Source organism: Siphateles boraxobius, unplaced genomic scaffold (genome assembly GCF_051911475.1).
Source record: "Siphateles boraxobius isolate OS27281-9 unplaced genomic scaffold, OSU_SipBor_1 2, whole genome shotgun sequence".
Lineage (NCBI taxonomy): Eukaryota > Metazoa > Chordata > Actinopteri > Cypriniformes > Leuciscidae > Siphateles > Siphateles boraxobius.
The window spans coordinates 17,907,778-17,926,506 of NW_027508810.1; the positions used below are offsets into that span (position 1 = coordinate 17,907,778).

Below are 18,729 nucleotides of genomic sequence, written 5' to 3' on the forward strand. Positions count from 1 at the left end.
TGAAATTGCAGACTGTTGAGACTTTGCTGCACACTTGCAAAAACCATGATTCATGGAACAATATTTTCATTTACTTGACTGAAATCCTTTTAATAATATCTGATAACCACTAAAATATGCAGATCATAACAATGAATCTCAGAAAGGGTCAATATTTCATTAAACTATGATCTAAACCCCCTTCTGGCATAAATTAGGTAGTCATTAAAAACAAATAAATTAACAGCACTCGAAATATCCTGCGACTTTGTAAATATAGTGCAGTAGATGTGGAGTGCCTAGAAAAACAGGGACAAGAAATTCAAATCCACAACACAAAACATGAGAGCGTACTTTGGGTGCGGTGCAAACTTTTCCCCACGGACACTATCAAGTAGCAATAATAATTTTCTAAACTTTTCGTGTTAGTCTATTTGACACCAACTTAAGTCAGTGCAGCTCAGTGGTAGTGACAGCTCAGAGTCATCAGTTAAGGTGATATTACTTCAATATCGTTGATAATTTATTATTTATATATTTTTTTCTAAATGTTGCTTAATGTTTCCCACAGATTACATTGTATCCATTATAGTAACAGTGTGAATGTAGAGTTGGGGGATTTTTTTTACAGTGGTTTCTGGTTCATTTAATATGCATTTCAAACTTAGAATAAAAGGCAATTGAGCGCAGACAGGTAAAGGTATTTTAAGAAAAGGTAAGACAGTTTTAGATAATTATCTTACAAAATCATGCCACAAAAAATATCATCCCTGACATCATACAACCAACTATATTATATATAACTCGCATACATACACACACACACACACACACACACACACACACACACACACACACACACACACACACACACACACACACACACACACACACACACACACACACACACACACACAAACACACACACACACACACACACATATATATATATATATATATACAGACACACATGCACACTTCTAGAATGATAGTCATTAAAAATACATAATTTTTTTTTTACAATGTTTGACACTATTCCCAAAAAAAGTTATGATGCAAAGAAATATTTAAGATTATGCACCATTTTTTATTTCTGCATTATACTGGCCAAATAAGCACAATAATCTGTAATGAAAAATTCGATATTAAATTAGAAACTAAAGAAATAAAGTAGAAATGTCAATAGTGGTTATATAGTAGATATATAAATATAATGCATGCATACATATATGAATGGTGACATTAAAATTGTTTGCTCAGAGCCTTTAACGACAAAGGTGCCACAGCTACACTGTACAATATACCATTAAAGGTTATAGTACATTTGTGGATGGGGAGCAGACATTTACATTAAATGCTGCCTGGTAACTGTGTGTTTACATTCCCAGTTGGGAATGAAACCTGATCAAATTGAAATGATTCCTGTTTTACGACCTATATTTATGATAACAAAAAAAAAACACAGTTGAAGTTCACAGATGTTGTTGCACTAGTGGAATGAAAATTGTTTTTTTTTCTCAAGCTGACAACGCAATCCATTTTGTCCAAAAGGAAAATTTAACAGCAGCTGACAGTTATTGCCCTCTACATCTGGAGGAGGTTGATAGCGCAGGGCACCCTTATGAGCAGCCTAGTTTGTGCCAGGTGTCTTTGATTGAGGACCCTTGAGTTCGTTTTATTTCCATTTGGATGGAGCACAACATGTGCTGAGTTGCCTGTTTAACTTGGTGGGTGCTGAATCCTGTCTGGGCTTTTTGCTTTGGTGTAAAACGCACCAAACCAGTAAAGCAAACAAACACAGTCTAAGAGATGTCTCTATAGAAGAAAGGAGGGAGGAGGGGGGGGGGGGGGGGGGGGGGGGGGGTTGGGGGGAGCTTCACTTTGTTTCATGGAAAACATCAGGGTAGAAAACGTTCCGAGAACTGAAGGTCTGAATTCATAAAAGCTTTTGATTGTTTCATAATCGAATCTCCCCAAAATATTAAATCAAGATTGTTTGTGATAACAGTCAAAAAGTAAAATAAAAGATTAGAAAGTATTTTAAACTCTTCTAATTGAATTAAATTCCTGAACTGTTGCAACAGTTCCCTTTCGTAGTCCCTTTCGAGATACGTTGTGACGACGAATGGGGTTTCGCTTAGAAAGCCTATCAACTTCGAGTATTAAAAAACTAGCCAATGGCAAAGAAATGCCATGGGTCGGCGGATTTTGCATAGCGTAACTCCGCCCCACTTCGTGGGTATATAAGGAATTACGCTGGCAACATGCAGACATGGTTTTGCTTCGGAGCAAAGAGGTCCTCTTCACTCCTGCAGCCTATTCCCTGACTATCTTCAAGAATCATCTAGATGAGCAGCTTCCAGTCGGTGTTGGTGTGACGGCGTGTTCCAGCGAGTTTCACATTCCTGCCTTCTGATTCTGTGCAGTGGTCTTTCAACAGCGTGTGTGTTTCTCCCTGGGCGCTTCAGCACTGCTGCAAGCTTTCGTCTCACAAAAAGAGCTTGCACGTGGCACGTCTTTTTAAAGACGTTCAGCCCGTGTATTTCTGGGCGCGGTAGTCTGATTGATTCAGCTGATGGGCACAAACGCTATTTGGCATGTTTGGGTTTCGATCACGCCCAGACAGCGTTCGTGGATGCGTCATGTTCTCACTGCGGGAACATGACCATCGCAATGTTATGGTCGAGACTCGATGACCTCACTAGAGTGAGAGTCCCTTCATCCACACCCCGATCTATTCACTCCACGAGAGGGAATACTTTGGCTGGTGGACAGGGTGACCTGAGGAAGCTCATGTAACAAACCGACGAATTCTTCTCGGTCCACACCCCCCTCTTTCACATTGCAACCCGTGAGGTTTCCGGATGAGTCCGCTGACCAGTCGCGTTCAGAGGACGCCGGCGGGTCCAGCATCTCATTCAGTGCCCCGACAGATGAAATCATGTCTATCGTCGCATCACAAGGTGAGCTGGAGTCTTCTGGGGACACAGTGTGGGGGCACTACGGCTTGCTTTTGAGGGGCGGGCATACCAGTATGCGGTTCTCCCATTCGGGCTAGCCCTGTATCCTTGCGTCTCCTCTGGCAACACATCTGTGTCCCCACAGCGCCTGGCGTGGCGACCCTAAGCACCCCTCCAATGCCTGTAGGTTTGCCGCCTCACTGCATGCTATGGTCATCCTTCAGGTCTAACAGGCCAGGGTGCTCATTTACATGTACGAGTGTAGAGCTGATTCACGGCTCATCCAAGAGCTGCTTGCCGCCACTGACCTCGCTCTACGAGCGACGAAGGTTGGTGCACGCTCCCTGGGTCAGGTGATGTCCACATGTGTGGTCACACATCTCTGGCTTAACCTGGTTGATGTGCCCGAGGTTGAGCGAACCCGCTTCCTCAACTCCCCCATATCCCAGGCTGGTCTCTTTGGCGGCACGGTCAAGGACTCTGCCAAAAAGTTCTGGGCCGCCCAAAAGCAGACTGAGGCGATCAAACATGTTCTGACCCCGTGGCCAGCTGCTGCCACCAAGCCGCCGACTCAGAAGCTGCAGCTCGGATTGCTTCATATGAGACCACTTCAGCTCTGGCTTCGCGATCAAGTACCGAGGTGGGTATGGCAACAAGGCACGCTCCGAGTACCAGTTACTCCGACCTGCAGTCAGACCTTCACCCAGTGGACGAACCTCAGCTTTCTATGGGCCGGAGTCCCCTTAGAATGAGTTTCCAGGAATGTTGTTGTCTCAACAGATGCCTCCACCACGGGCTGGGGCGTCTTGTGCAATGGAGATGCTGCCACGGGCTCCTGAACAGGACCCCAACGCCTTTGGCATGTCAATTACCTTGAGTTGTTGGCAGTATGTCTTGCTCTGCACCGCTTTCTTGCGCTGCTCAGGAACCAACACGTACTAGTCCGCTCAGACAATACTGCGACAGTAACGTACATTAACCGACAAGGTGGTCTAAGGTAGGTAACCGACAAGGTAGGTCGCAACTCGCCCACCACCTCCTCCTATGGAGTCAGAAGCACTGAGGTTGGTTCAAGCCACTTATATTCCAGGAACCCTGAATTGTGCAGCTAACGAGCTCTCACAGTTTCAGCCTCTTCCTGGAGAATGGCAACTCCATCCCCAGTCGGTTTAGCTGATTTGGGAACAGTTTGGCGAAGCACAGATAGATCTGTTTACCTCCCGCGACTCTTCCTACTGTAGCTTCCTACTGTTTTATTCCCTTACCGAGGGCACGCTCGGCACGGATACCCTGGCGCACAGCTGGCCGCGGGGCCTCCGCAAGTATGCGTTTCCCCCAGTGAGCTTTCTTGCACAGACCCTGTGCAAGATCAGGGAGGACGAGGAGCAGGTCCTATTGGTTGTGCCTCATTGGCCCACCCGGACCTGGCTCTTTGAACATGTACTCCTCGCGACAGCACCTCCCTGGCCAATTCCTCAAGGAAGGAATGACCGTCATTCTCAGAGAGGGGGGCACCCTATGGCACCCTCGTCCCGATCCCGAGGTAGGTTTCAGTACTCTACCACCAGCAGTGGTGGCTACCATCACTTCCGCTAGAGCATCTTCCACGAGACATGCCTACGCGTTGAAGTGTAACCTCTTCGTCAACTGGTGCTCTTCTCACTGAGAAGACCCCAGAAAATGCCTGATCAGTGTTGTGCTTTCCTTCCTGCAAGTTGGGTTGGAGCGAAGGCTGTCTCCCTCCACCCTGAAAGCGTACGTTGCCGCTATTGCTGCACATCATGACGCAGTCGGAGGTAAGTCCGTGGGAAAGCAAGACCTGATCATCAGGTTCCTGAGAGGAGCGAGGAGCCTCAATCCTCCTCGCCCTCCTCTCGTTCCCTCTTGAGACCTCTCAGTGGTTTTATCTGCCCTGCAGAGTGCTCCCTTTGAGCCTCTGCAATCAGTGGAGCTTAAATTCTGTCAATTAAGACAGCGCTCCTGGTTGCATTGGCCTCCATTAAGAGGGTAGAGGACCTGCACGCATTTCCCGTTGACGAAGCGTGGCTGGAATTCCGGCCGGCCTATTCTCATGGGATCCTGAGACCAGGATATGTGCCCAAGGTTCCCACCACTCCCTTTCAAGATCAGGTGGTGAACCTGCAAGCACTGCCCCTGGAGGCAGACCCATCCTTCGATATTCAATGCCATTGCTTTGACATACCAGCAGCAAGGTCGACGATGCCCCCTTGGTGTGAAGGCCCACTCCACTTGGAGTGTGGCTTCCTCTTGGGCTCTAGCGCATGGCGCCTCGCTAACAGACATCTGCAGAGCTGCAGGCTGGGTGACACCCAACACATTCGCGAGATTCTACAATCTCCGAGTGGAGCCAGTGTCCTCTCATGTACTCGCCCCCAGTGGCCGGTAATAGGACCCGCTCAGTGTCTTCGCTTGCTCGCCATTCCACTCTTCGGACTGGATACGGGCGATATTCTCCTCAGGTGAGTTTCCCTGAAGCCCTGAGTTCCTCCAGCACTGCTGACATCAACGCCAGTGTCTATGCCTCCGGCAGCTTTCGAGTTGGCTAGGGGAGCTTCCGCCCCCCTGCGCGACCCCCACATATGTATTTCCACTGTAAGCCTCTCTGAGCATGTGTCTTTCCCTTGGCAAGCCACCCTGCCACTCCTGGAGTTGAAACATTCCACCCTACGGGCTGGATACTCCAGTGTTTCTCCATACTTGTTACCCCCTTCGGGCCATATGTGTATTCCTAAGTCCTCCCTTCGGGCAGGCAATAATTGCATATTTCCACTGAGATATGCTTCCCAGTGTACCTTGGTATTCCTGTGTTAAGTAGGACTCCTTCGTCCGTGCTAGTCTCACAACAGACTTACGCAGGGCACTGGAAGACAGCCGAGAAGGTGGCGTGATTAGACTGGGAACCCCATTCGTCGTCACGACGTAACTCATAGTGACTACGAAAGGGAACGTCTCGGTTACGTATGTAACCCTCGTTCCCTGAGTAGAGAACAGAGACGTTACGTTTCCCTGCCACTTCCACTGTACCGCTGGAAACGCCTGAGTTCAGGCTCGGCTCCTCAACAAGTAACATATCTGCATGTTGCCAGCGTACTTCCTTATATACCCAAAAGGTGGGGCAGAATTACGCTATGCAAAATCCGCAGACCCATGGCATTTCTTTGCCATTGGCTCATTTTGTAATACTCAAAGTTGATAGGCTTTCTAAGCGAAACCCCATTCGTTGTCACAACGTAACGTCTCTGTTCCCTACTCAAGGAACTAGGGTTACATACGTAACCAAGACATTCTGTGTGTGTCTCCAATGAATGGATGAATAAAGATGATTGTGAGTTATACTCTTAGGCCGTGTGTCCACCAAAGCGTTTTTTCACGCTCCTTGCGTAAAATTCTAATTGTTTTCAATGGGAGCGCCACGTTTTTTAAACGCCATGAAGGTGGCATTGAGCATGTATTTAACGTTCAAGCACTGAGCGCCCGGCGTTTTTTACTGGTCGCCGAAAGTTGAAAAATTTTCAACTTTGGGTAAAACGCTGCGCTCATCACTGTCACTTTTTACACAGCCGTCCATCACAGTGGAGGAGGGGCGGGACAAATATCACACCGACCAACTGTTACTACATTCTTTCGGTACAACGACATCAACCAGCAGAGCTAACCGAACAAAATGGATGAACAATAAATTTGTAGTATGAAACAAATTATCTGCGAAATCAGATACAAGTAAACTGTGCTGCGGATATTCTGTATCATAGCAACGAATCGTCTCAACTGAAAAAACGCAGCGCTGCCAAAACGCTCTCAAGCGCCCCCAGCTAGGCGTTTTCAACAGAGCGTCTAGCGTTTTCAGCTGGCTAAAAACGCTTTGGTGGACACACGGCCTTAGGACAGCAATGGTATTTACCAAGAGAGAAGATCTCCCACATGAGCACTCCAAAAGACCACACGTCACTCTGAGTAGTATAGATCTTGTCAAATATCGCCTCTGGCGCCATCCACTTTAAGGGAAGTCTGGCCTGTTAAAAGATAAGCAGTCCATGTTAGTGCCACTCACACCTGTAAAGGAACCACTCCCAAAATTATTTCACATTCAAAAACGTGCAGCTTATAAAATGCTGTCAATTTGATTATACAATCTATGTGACGTCTTGGCTCAAACTTGACCACAAGAAAAGATCCTTTGACCAGAATAATATTATCAGGGCTTATAAAATGACTAACAGCACGCCAAAGACTCTTGGCATTAACATAATTATTTTATCCTTTTCCAGATGAACATTCACAGTGTCAGTGGTTTTTGGACTGTTATCATTTGTGTCCATCACACTAAGTAGATTTTATACACTATGTGCATTATATAGACTCATTGCACCATGTATCCATGACTGATATGAAGTAATTGGATAATATTCCCCACTTACGTCTCCTTTACGGACATAGTCTGGGTCCTTGTATACATCTCTTGCAAGTCCAAAATCGCAAATCTTCACAACGTTGTTTTCAGACAATAGGATGTTTCGTGCAGCCAGATCGCGGTGAATACACTTGGAGAAATAAAAGAGAGATCCTATTAGATTATGTTCTACATACTTCATCTATCAGTTTATTGTAGTAGCAGGATTTAATTATATGTTCCTTAAACTGTCTTGACTAGGTAAAAGGGCTGTAGTGAAGATGCGTTTTGTGCCTCATTTGAACCATGTGTGGCATTGTGCTGTCAGATGGAGCACATGATGGAAAGCTGTGATAATGTAAAACACGTGGAACTGCCATCGCGGAAACTCTGACCTGAGGTGAGATTAAACTACATATGCGAAACCGCATCTTTAGTATGTGGCAATTAATCTCATCTGCTGGATGTGTGTAAATTATTGTTTTGGATCAATAAAGTAATTTGGGTTTTCTTTTCCTGAATTTTGAGAGAAAACTTTTCAAAGTTGCCAAAATAAGGAGATTGATCATGACTATAAAACAAAAAGCCAAAGAATTATTTAAAAAGGAAATTTGTATTAAATTGATCTGCCACAACAAATTAAGAATGTAATGATTCATTGCAAAGGTTAGAGCTGCAGAATGAAATCCTGAGTAGTGAAAGCGTGACTCTTACTTTTCTCGAAGCCAAGAACTCCATGCCTTTAGCCACTTGAAAGCTGTAGCAAATCAAGTCTTCCAATGTAAGCACTTTCTTATACAAATCCTCTTGCTCTGCAAGACAAGGGTAAAAGAGTATTAGCAGCTAAATCAAAACCATTGTTTTGATATGCAATTTTTGGTATGTAAAAAAGAAATAGAATATCTAAGAATTTCTTCTACTACAAATATGTGCTGCACATCAACTTTGATATTCTCTTAATCCATTAATAACAGTTTTTTAAGTCATAATTCTCCTGTTTACTACAGACACATCCGATAGGGAGACACAATGAAACATGGCTTCCTTTTTTTTAGAGCAGACTGCGACATGCAGTTTGTCAATGATACTTAAGTAAGCGGCTTGTGGGTGGGTCATCCAACTGAGTAAACAGTTTATCAAACCAGAAATAACTGGCATGGGACAACACGACCAAATGTACCCACAGTGGACTACTTCTGGTCTTGTAGCAGGAAATTAGAAAAAGCCCTGTACGGAGTAGGTGACAGTGGCTCGAACAAATATCACTTGTATTTATGAATCATTGAGGAAGCCACCTATCAGACTGAGGGGGGAAAAATAATCAGCGGAGCCTTGAGAGTTGAGAGGGTGGGGTGGAGGTTGAGGCAGGGGTTGAGAGGGAGGAGGGGATAGGGGAAGGAAGACACCCAGTCGCTACCTTCCTCCTCTTCCTCCGAGTCGCAGTAGCTCTTATCTTCAATGAAGCCGGAGCTAGCTGAACTTCCGGTGCTAGCCACGCTCTCCAACCTGCGCTTGATGAGCTCGCTCAGATCACACCCGGAGCTGGAACGCAGAGCCTTACCGTCCTGAGACTGTGGACGTTATCATCACATGCTCCGGTCAATATCACAAGTCATCATGTCAAATCACTGCTTAAATGAACAAGAGACATTAATGCTTACCTTGTAAACCACAAAGTCACCCCTCTTACTTCTCAAGTAGTTAGAAAGGTTTCCATACTTGCAGAATTCCACGATTATCATTAGCGGACCTGAGCGTACACCAAACAAATGTTTAAAAAAAAAAGAGAGATAGAGAGCGAGAGAGAAAAAGCTGAAATTTTGCACAAATTTCTCATGTCGCCAAGGTTGAATTCTCTCTGTCAACTTCCTCTTACCTCCACGCTTTGTGCAGGCTCCTAGCAGATTGACCACATTGAGATGATGACCAATATGGATTAGAATCTTCAGTTCAGACATTAAAGCTCTCCATTCATTATTTGTAGCTCCCGCTGTTGAGTGAAGAAGAAGTTGAAAGACAGGGTAAGAGGAAAAAAATGTATTAATGGATTAACTAATTTTGTTTGAAATGTTAGGAAAATGTATAACTATGTTGTGGTGATCTCAAGCATCCTGTTGTATTTCTGGTCTCCTGCTGAAAGGCCGACCTTTCAATCACCTCTACTGTTGTTTCAATAATGTCATGACATAATTGTGGCTTAAAATTGAAAATACTAAAACTATAGTTAAGATAAATTGTATAATAAAAAAATATATATTATAAAAATAATTTAAATAATTTTAAAAAATCAATTATCTACTATATTATGAATATAATTTATTTAAAATAATTAAATCTATTATCTATTTTTGAATGGGAGTTTGAGAAGTACTTTGATAATCAGGATATACATCAGGTTTACACACGGAAATCATGGGAAAGTATAAAATTGAAGTTCAAAGCCTGTCATTGTGTTTAAAGGAACCTTAAACAGACAACATAATGCACACTATAAACTATAGCGCACAGTTCAACATCTGGAGACAACATTATTATAAACTGTCTGAGAGAAACAGTACTTTTCCAAGTTCTCAGAAGTTTATACATCATTCTAGGGAAATATGTGGTCAGGAACATTATCCTGGTGACCTTTTGAGGTCATGGGGTCAGATTGGTAGGCTGTTGTTTTAACACGTCAGGTTTCCTGTGGTTTAGACCCATCAACGTGACACGGGAGAGCTATGTCCATCGTTGTGCAGTAATTCGTACGTGATTCATACCAAAGACACCTCACAGAGCCTTTTACTGAGAGGAATATTGGCACTGTTTGTTTCAAAGTACAAGGAATGAACCCAGACTAATTATCTAGCAGGGCCAACATAGTCTGAAAATAAAATGTGTGGAGGCAGTTGATATGTATCATTTGAAGGGATTCAAATGAAGGAGATCTTCTTCTTATTAAGAAATGACCTGTGGTGCATGAGGCGGCATCAGTCTTGCCTCTCATTCTATGATTGATGCACAGGGAATATTAATATAATGACATGAGTGGCAATGCTTATCTAAAGAGTCGACAACCACCACCAGAGCGGCGTTCATCACTCTGCAAGAATGCACCATCACCAAACAAATGCTACAGCCAGTTGACCAGAAGGGGAGAGTTTAGACAAATACAACCGCATGAGAATAAAGTCCTGCTAGACCAAAATATTTCTTTTACTTTAATGCATTTCAGTAATTCCGTGTGTTGATTCAATATTTTTACGTTATAGTTTTTGGAAAGTGACAATAAAATAATAACAAACATTAACCAATTACAGCAGATGAACCATGATGGTTCTGATTCAGAGCGATCTAAGAAACATCTGTTCAGGAGTCATTGCTAAACGCTACGTGAGTATTTGCACATTCAGTTCATTTGCGTATGCTTTTGTCCAATGTTTCATATCTGTGGACAATCACATAAATGCAGCATGCAATACCCTTAACAGCTGCCAAATATCTTCATATGAACTCAACCAAAAGATCGGCGTGGACAGGCTTCTGTTTTCAATCTTTGATTTACATTTGCATTCAATACATGGGATCAATGTATTCAATACTGACATTAAAAGGCTTAGCGTATCTGTCTAAAAGAGCAAATTTGTGATGTGAGAAAACTTACAGGAATGTTGATTACATTCTAGGACTTTATGTTCTTGCACTGCGTTTCTGTTGATCTGATAGAATTATACAATGGGGTCTAAAAGTCTGTAACCACAATTAAAATCTGGGAATTAAAATAAACAGAAAGTTTAAAGCTAAAAATTTTAAAAAAAGAAACACTATGGTGGTCTGGTCTATTTAAAAGTCAATAATCAAATAAGTAAATTGTGTAAACGGTTAGATGTTTTTGCTTCCACTGAAGCACAATATGCTCTTTGGATCACTCTCAAATCATGCTGAAGAACATGGTCATCAGGTTTTACATAAACTTTTGAAGTTCATGCAGCTTGAGTGCTGCTGTCATTAAGGGCGACCCCCCCCCCCCCCCCAACCCAAAAAAAGAAAGAAAAATTGTCCACTTAACTTTACACTCACATGTAAATGATAATTTTGAATGAATTTTTCAGCCCACTAAAACAAAACGTTACAGTTACCTTTCAGCATTTTCACAGCCACCGTTTTGCAAGTAGAAATCTTGTCAATGCCAAATGCAGAGGCCTCTACAACTTTTCCAAATGCTCCGTGGCCCAAAGTTTTACCTGTCAGAGAGAGAGAAAGAGAGAGAGTGTCTACATGAGCTTGCCGTGTCCTGGGGGCTCATAAATCAGGCAGAATGCCCTGTCAGGAAAGATGTGAGGCTGTAATTAAAACAGCCTGCTGAGGTTGGGACTGCCCGACAAATCTTCCACTGAGAATTCATGGAGCAGTTAAGACTGAACGACAGAAAAAACTTTGACGAAAAGGATATGTGAACTCACCAAGTCTGAGGCGGTCTCTAGGGAACTCCCATTTGTTGCTATCATAGGGAAGGCGATCACACTGCTCATCAAGGGGCATCTGGTCGGGATCCATGATGATGGACAGGTACCCTGTCTTTAAATCTGCTGAACTTGGCTGGTGAAATAATTAAATATTTCTTAAATCACAATACTGAAACAAAATATACCTTTTTTGGGCTTTTGTCATTCTTTCTATGTAGCTGCATAACTGTTTGGGCCATGATTAGATCATTTCACACAAATAAGATCATTAAGAGTTTTGAGAGAAGAATATGATTACGTGTTTGTCATAGAGTAACTGAAATAAATCAGTTGAGCAGTTAACTGTACATAAGCATTGGTGTGTAGTGAAGCACATTAAATTCCCAGAGTACACATACTGTTCAAAAGTTTGTAGTCAGCAAGATTTATACTTTTAACAAAACAATACTTTTATTTAGAAAAGATGCATTCAATTGAAAGCTTAGACACTTATAATGGTTCTAAAGATTTCGATTTCAAATAAATGTTGTTCTTTTGAACTTTCTATTCAAGAATCCTAAAAAAATGTATTGTGGTGGGCGGATCTACCGGGGTGGCATGGGGTGGCAAATGCCACCCTAAAAGAAAGCCTTGCCACCCCTGCTGCCACCCCAGTTGGCAGCAACAAATTAAAAGTTGTGGCCAATTTGACAATTTACGAGCGCGAATCTCCAATGTCCGACTGCAGTGAATGCAGCACGAGATTACGTCAGAGCGGCAAGAGACTGATTTGATTTGAAAACTCTCACACATCTGCCACTCATCACCCGTGTCTTACCTTAATGTTTTTCCTGTGATAATGCCCCTTATTTCTATCATACTTCTATCTCCTATTACGTGAGATGACATTGTATGGTCACTTATTCCCAGTGGTTAAATTGGGCCGGGGCTTAATCTCGTTGTCAGTCGACCATGATCGCGCACGCGCATCTAGGTGACACGGATAAATGTACGCAGCAATATGTAATGAATGTTCCTGGGAGATCCGTAGTTGCGCGGGATGTGGTAGCGCACAAACGTTCCAGAAATGTACAAAAAGTGCCCTGGGCCTTGAATGACAAGGTAAGGAAAATAAGATTAAATAAAATAAAAATTAAATAACCAAGATTAGGTTGACCATGTGATGATTTTTCTCAGTAGATGTTTGGAGCATTTTACTTCAGACACCGGATTATCAGCAAACTGCCAAGAGAACTGCTAGCTGGCTACTCAAAATAAACTAGCAATCTATTCAGTCAGCATATTTGTATTTGATCTGTGTGAATTACAGAAATATAAGACTTGCTAGACCTACTTTTAGCTACCAAGCAACCTTTCCACAAGGATAGATTGATTAAATATACCCCCGGACCCCCCTAGGGAGAGCACCGGCCCCCACGTAATAAATCCCAATTTAACACCTGCTTATTCCTAATATGAACTGTTTCACATGAAACCTCAGGTGCAAGACATTGATTCCATGAGACTGAGTTTGTCTGTATGAGTTTGTAAATGGCAGTATGTGCCCTTTTGTAGTGTGTACATACCATTTCTCATCAAACAGTGATAACTGTGATTAAATTCAGAATATATGTCTGCCATATGTTGCCACCCCTCAAAAATTCCTGCCTCCCTCTCGCCACCCCATAAATGTTTTTCTAGATCCGCCCCTGTGTGGTTTCCACAAAATATTAATCAACACTGCTAATAATAAAGTCTCCTGAGCACAGAATCAGCATATTAGAATGATCATGTGACACAAAAGACTGGAGAAATATCCATGGAAGATATATTCAAACGGAAAACAGCTATTTTAATTTTAACACTATTTTACAATATTTCTGTTTATACTGTTTTTTTTACAGTGTCCTTATTACACGTTATATGTACTGTACTTACTATAGTAATAAAGGTAACTTTTGCATAATTACATGCAACTGAACCTAAACCAAACCCTATTCCTAATCCTAACCCTTTATTAAGTATATGTAGTTAATGAATATTACTCAGTAACAAGGACAGCTTAGTGTAATCTAAAGTCCTTACTTTTCTTAATTTACGGATGAAGAGAATGAGCATTATCCACAGGAATGTTGCTGCTGCTCCAGTTGACACCAAGATGATCACTTCAATATTTGGTTTACCGTCTTCTCCTGTGTGCAGAAACAGCATGATTTCAATGAGAATCATCTGTTATATATTCATCACAAATCCTTGCCATTTTAAATATTTTTTTTCAAATGTTTATTTTTTACATATAATCATGTTTTAAACAATATTTCTACAAATAATCATATATAAACCACATTTCGCAAAATATAAACTGGATGTCATGCAGTGCTGCTTTTTTTGCATTTCCCCTAAATTTTAGTCTGATCTGTTTTTTTTTTTTTGAGGAATGATTTCATTTCCATTTTTAATTTTCTCTGACAAAGTGTGTACACACTACATGAAAGCATGGTTCACTCGTTCTCATTTATCATGTACTCAATGTGTAATGAGTGGTTCCTAAACTGTTCAAATGGTTGATTTCCAAAAGAGAAAGGATAAAGAATTCAAAGCACAATCTGCTCTCTTTGAATGAATGTGTTTGGCCTGGGTTTGTTGGATCATGTCAAGCCAATTTTTTTTTCTTGTAAGAGGATATAACAGATTGTAACAGAATTTCACTATTGAGATGAGGGGTGCAGGGACAAGAATTGTTTTTGAAAGAATCTTCTCCATTACATTTTCCTTCACCCCGCCCATGTTTAAAGAGATGTCGCTTTGATCATTAATGAATGTCCTCAAAGACTATGTAGAGGTCAACTCCCTTGTGAGAGGACCCTGAGTACTAACTCCCAGACCCCCATCAAAATCTGGAATTCGCATGGCATTCCTGTCAGCCTTTGTTTGTCGTTTTCATTTGATAGTTATTCAAAGTCTGGCCAAAAAAGGATATTTGTCCTGTTTACATTACTATGGAATCTTTGAGAACAGTGCTTGTGAGATTTTGAATCATCCTTACAATATCTGACTGGAAGTGAAAGTCCTAAAATAGGACAATCTGTATTTTACTGTGCACAGTTTATGTCCTTATAATATGAACGATTAATAAAGAAATAAAGGCAGTGCGAAGAGTTGGTCATCACTAGAAACCACACCCACTCACCCACAACAGTAATGACCGCACTGGTTTTTGCTTCCCCTACAGCATTGCTGGCACGACATTCATAAATGCCCTCATCATCCTTCTTCACCCGTTCAATGATCAGAGCGCCATCATCTTTTAGAGTGATTCCTGAAAGCATTATAGATAAATGAATTAAAAACATACACCATTTAATACAGAACAGTTCCAGGTCTGATAGGAGGGTCACTCATGAATGCACATGTATTCATTTAGTGCTTTTTCACCTGGTCCTTCTGTGACAGGAGTCTTGTCTTTGTACCATGTGATATAGGGTGTTGGCACACCATAAGCAAAGCAGGCCAGTGTCAGAGTGCTGCTGCTGTTCACATCCTGATTGGTCAGATTCTGCATCAGCCAGGGCCCTTGCCTCTCTATGTCAAACACAGAGCATGCCACACTTCTATATAATTTTTTGATTTTAAATATCAATGTAAGTAACTCATGCATCAGGGTGAATTGCATGAAAACTTCCAAGAGATTTCACCCCAACATTACTGTGGCATTATTCTCATGAATAATTCTTCAGCACATTTAAATTTTGCTCTCCCAATTATCAGTAAGCAAAAAACTCCCATTCTCAGTACTGCAATACGTATTATTGCATAAAAATAATTTAAAATATGTGTAAAATATAATATATTAATTTAATAGATGAATCTAATATTTTAATTGTAAAGTACTTTTGTAAAGTACACAAAGACCTCTTTGATGCTTGGTAGATGAAACTCACCATCAATAGTTAAAACAGATGTTGTATTGACCACTTTGTTGGAGTTCATGTTTAAAGCCTGGCATTCATAACCCAGTGTGTGGTTTTTGGAGACATTGGGCAGCTTGATGGACAAAGATATGGCGTATGGCTCGATCTGAAAAGTGGTTTCGTCTTTGGGCACCATGTGGCCCAGTGGATCATACCAGTTTAACCTATCGTAGAGGTATCTTGTGCCTCTGCAGGTCAGTGTAATGTCATCTCCTGCAACAGCTGAAGAGGGCTCAATCTCAAATGGCTGTGGGTGATCTAGTGAAGATAGAAGAAAAGAAGCTGGATGAAAAAGATTAACTAACTGAGCATGTCAGTCAACACGATGCATGTTGTTATGCATAATCTATAAATTGGCAATCAGACAAAGCATGACGAAGTCATAAAACATATGGGTCATAAGGGACCTAAAACTATGCTATAGATGCACTGTTGAAAGAGATCGTCATCCTCTGGCCCACACTACAAACACAAAGCTGCACACTGCCATGCCAGGAATGTCAAATTTGCAGTTATTTCCTGTTTCATCACTCTTAATTGGAAGCACGTTGTTGGCGAATGGCTGGAGCGATGGCTGACCTGAAGCATTACAATAAGAACCAGGCTAAGGCCAGGCCTCCAGGAAGCCGGCGAAACGCTTGTTTATTCATAGCTATATATGTCCCACCAGAGGAGACAGCTGTTATTACCATTTCATCCCTCTGACCAGCATTCCTGCGCTCAAAGTCATGTTCACCTCATGCATAGCACAGCATATTCTCTGGGTTTTTATGTTCTTTTCTGGAGACCTGCCACTTGACATGCACCATTTTATCTCCTGTCTCCATTTTTAATGCACAGTTCTTATTTTTCACGCTTGCCTAATCTCTGCTGCTGTTCATTCCAGCTCATTTTTTCTCATCATTCTAATCTAAGCAGCTTCGAATAGTCTGACAGCCGACACACTCTTCATTACATAACTTAGTAAATGGGTTTCTCATTTCAGAAACATTTGACCCTGGTCAGCAACATATAAAAGTGATTCATTATAAAACAGAGATTGGTATTCCAGTACCATAGTCCATTCCAGAGTATGTGAGAGGAGCGGAACAGGGAGCGGAGTTGCATGTTTTTATGCCTAGAGGAGCTTTTTTTCCACCAAAAATCGCTCCAATACTGCTCAACCATAAGCCCAAGAATGCAGTTACAAGTCAGCCAGAATTCAACATTGAATAAAAACACAGTAATTATAGACTTTTAGCAATTGGATTAAAATAAAGATGGCATTTGTGAAATGCAAAATGGCCCACTTACCATCCACATAAAAAGGGATTCTCATGGTCCGGTTCCCAAGTTCATTCCTTGCTGTACAGGAGTAGATCCCTGACACATTAGATGTTTTCACCTGCAGGGTGCTTATAGTCTAAGGGAGAGGACAAAGATCATTAGGAATGTAAATCAGTTATTTGAGAAACTAATAAAATATTCTTTTGGTTACTATTGTAACCATAGTTCCCTGAGAACAGGGAACGAGACGATGCGTCCATCGACGCCATGGGAACGCCCCCCAGCGTGACTGCGTCTGAAGCATCTATGTCAACTAGTCCAATGGAAAGAATGAGCGTCACGGGCGGGTGACGTCATGACCAGAATATTATAAAAGCACATCCGGTGCAAACCGGCATTAGCTTCGAAAATTGCCGAAGCAAGCCGATCACAGGGATGCAGGAAGTATGGCAGGGTGACGCATCGTCTCGTTCCCTGTTCTCAGGGAACTATGGTTACAATAGTAACCTGAGACGTTCCCTTACGAAGGGAACTCAACGATGCGTCCATCGACGCCATGGGAACGAGAATACCCAGAAAGAATTCCAAGTACCTGAGTGTCAGTCTGTTGTAACTAAGCACTAAGCACCTGAGAACCTGGGGCAGCATCCAGGTCTAAACTGTAAAATCTAACGAATGTGAGCGGAGAGGACCAGCCCGCCGCATCACAGACGTCCCGAAGAGAAACCCCATATAGTAAGGCTTTAGAAGCCGCCATACTCCTAGTAGAGTGAGCTCGGACCACCAAAGGACACGGCTGGTCCGAGTACTCGTATGCAAGTGAAATAGCCTCAACTATCCACCTACTGACCGTCTGTTTAGAAGCAGGAAGACCCTTCTTAGGTGATCCAAAGCAAATCAGTAATTGGTCGGACTTCCTAAATGAAGATGTCCGATGCACATAAGTGTCCAGTGCTCGCACTGGACACAAGAGGTTCAGTCTTTCCTGGTCCGCAGATGCAAAAGGAGGAGGACAGAAAGCCTGCAGCACAATAGGCCTCGAAGTCGAGGTCGGCACCTTAGGGACGTATCCCTGTTTTGGATATAAGAATGCCTTGACCATCCCCGGTGCAAACTCAAGGCAAGTGGGGGAAACCGAAAGGGCCTGAAGGTCTCCAACTCTCTTAAGGGACGAAATAGCTAGCAGAAAGATAGTCTTAAAGGTAAGAAACTTATCTGAAACCGAATCTAAGGGCTCGAATGGAGCCCTAGACAGGCCTTCTAGTACTATAGCAAGATCCCAAGCTGGCACCCTAGTGCGAGTTGCAGGCCTCAGCCTCAAAGTGCCACGAAGGAAACGTGTAACCAGGGGGTCTCGACCCAACGATGTACCCCCCACCCGGGCGTGGTAGGCCGCAATGGCCGCCACGTAGACTTTGAGCGTGGAAGGACATAGGCCTGACGTAAAGCGCTCCTGCAGGAACTCGAGTACTGTGTTCACAGAACAGTTAATTGGATCCCACTGATGTCGGTGACACCATAAAGAGAAAACTCTCCATTTAAGCGCATATAGTTTCCTAGTAGCTGGGGCTCTGGAGCTTAGAATGGTCTCAGCAGCCTCGGCTGAAAGACCACTCTCTATGAGTTGGGCCCCCTCAGAGGCCAAACCCACAGGTTCCAAATCTCTGGTCGAAGGTGAAATATTGTGCCCCCGGCCTGAGACAGAAGGTCTCTCCTGA

The 18,729-nt window shown here is 42.7% G+C and overlaps 1 protein-coding gene across 1 annotated transcript in view; it reads right to left on the reverse strand.

The window, feature by feature from the left end:
* Positions 1–18,729, reverse strand: part of kdrl (kinase insert domain receptor like) — a 57,102-nt gene that overhangs the window by 12,260 nt on the left and 26,113 nt on the right. The window contains exons 12-24 of the mRNA XM_077236259.1: positions 17,039–17,147; positions 15,716–16,003; positions 15,210–15,356; positions 14,965–15,093; positions 13,860–13,966; positions 11,793–11,928; positions 11,469–11,573; positions 9,227–9,340; positions 9,012–9,100; positions 8,768–8,921; positions 8,065–8,162; positions 7,379–7,501; positions 6,862–6,973 (exon numbers count right to left, since the gene is read on the reverse strand). Of these exons, the coding sequence (XP_077092374.1) occupies positions 6,862–6,973; positions 7,379–7,501; positions 8,065–8,162; positions 8,768–8,921; positions 9,012–9,100; positions 9,227–9,340; positions 11,469–11,573; positions 11,793–11,928; positions 13,860–13,966; positions 14,965–15,093; positions 15,210–15,356; positions 15,716–16,003; positions 17,039–17,147 (1,711 nt within the window). The remainder of the gene's footprint in view (positions 1–6,861; positions 6,974–7,378; positions 7,502–8,064; positions 8,163–8,767; positions 8,922–9,011; positions 9,101–9,226; positions 9,341–11,468; positions 11,574–11,792; positions 11,929–13,859; positions 13,967–14,964; positions 15,094–15,209; positions 15,357–15,715; positions 16,004–17,038; positions 17,148–18,729) is intronic.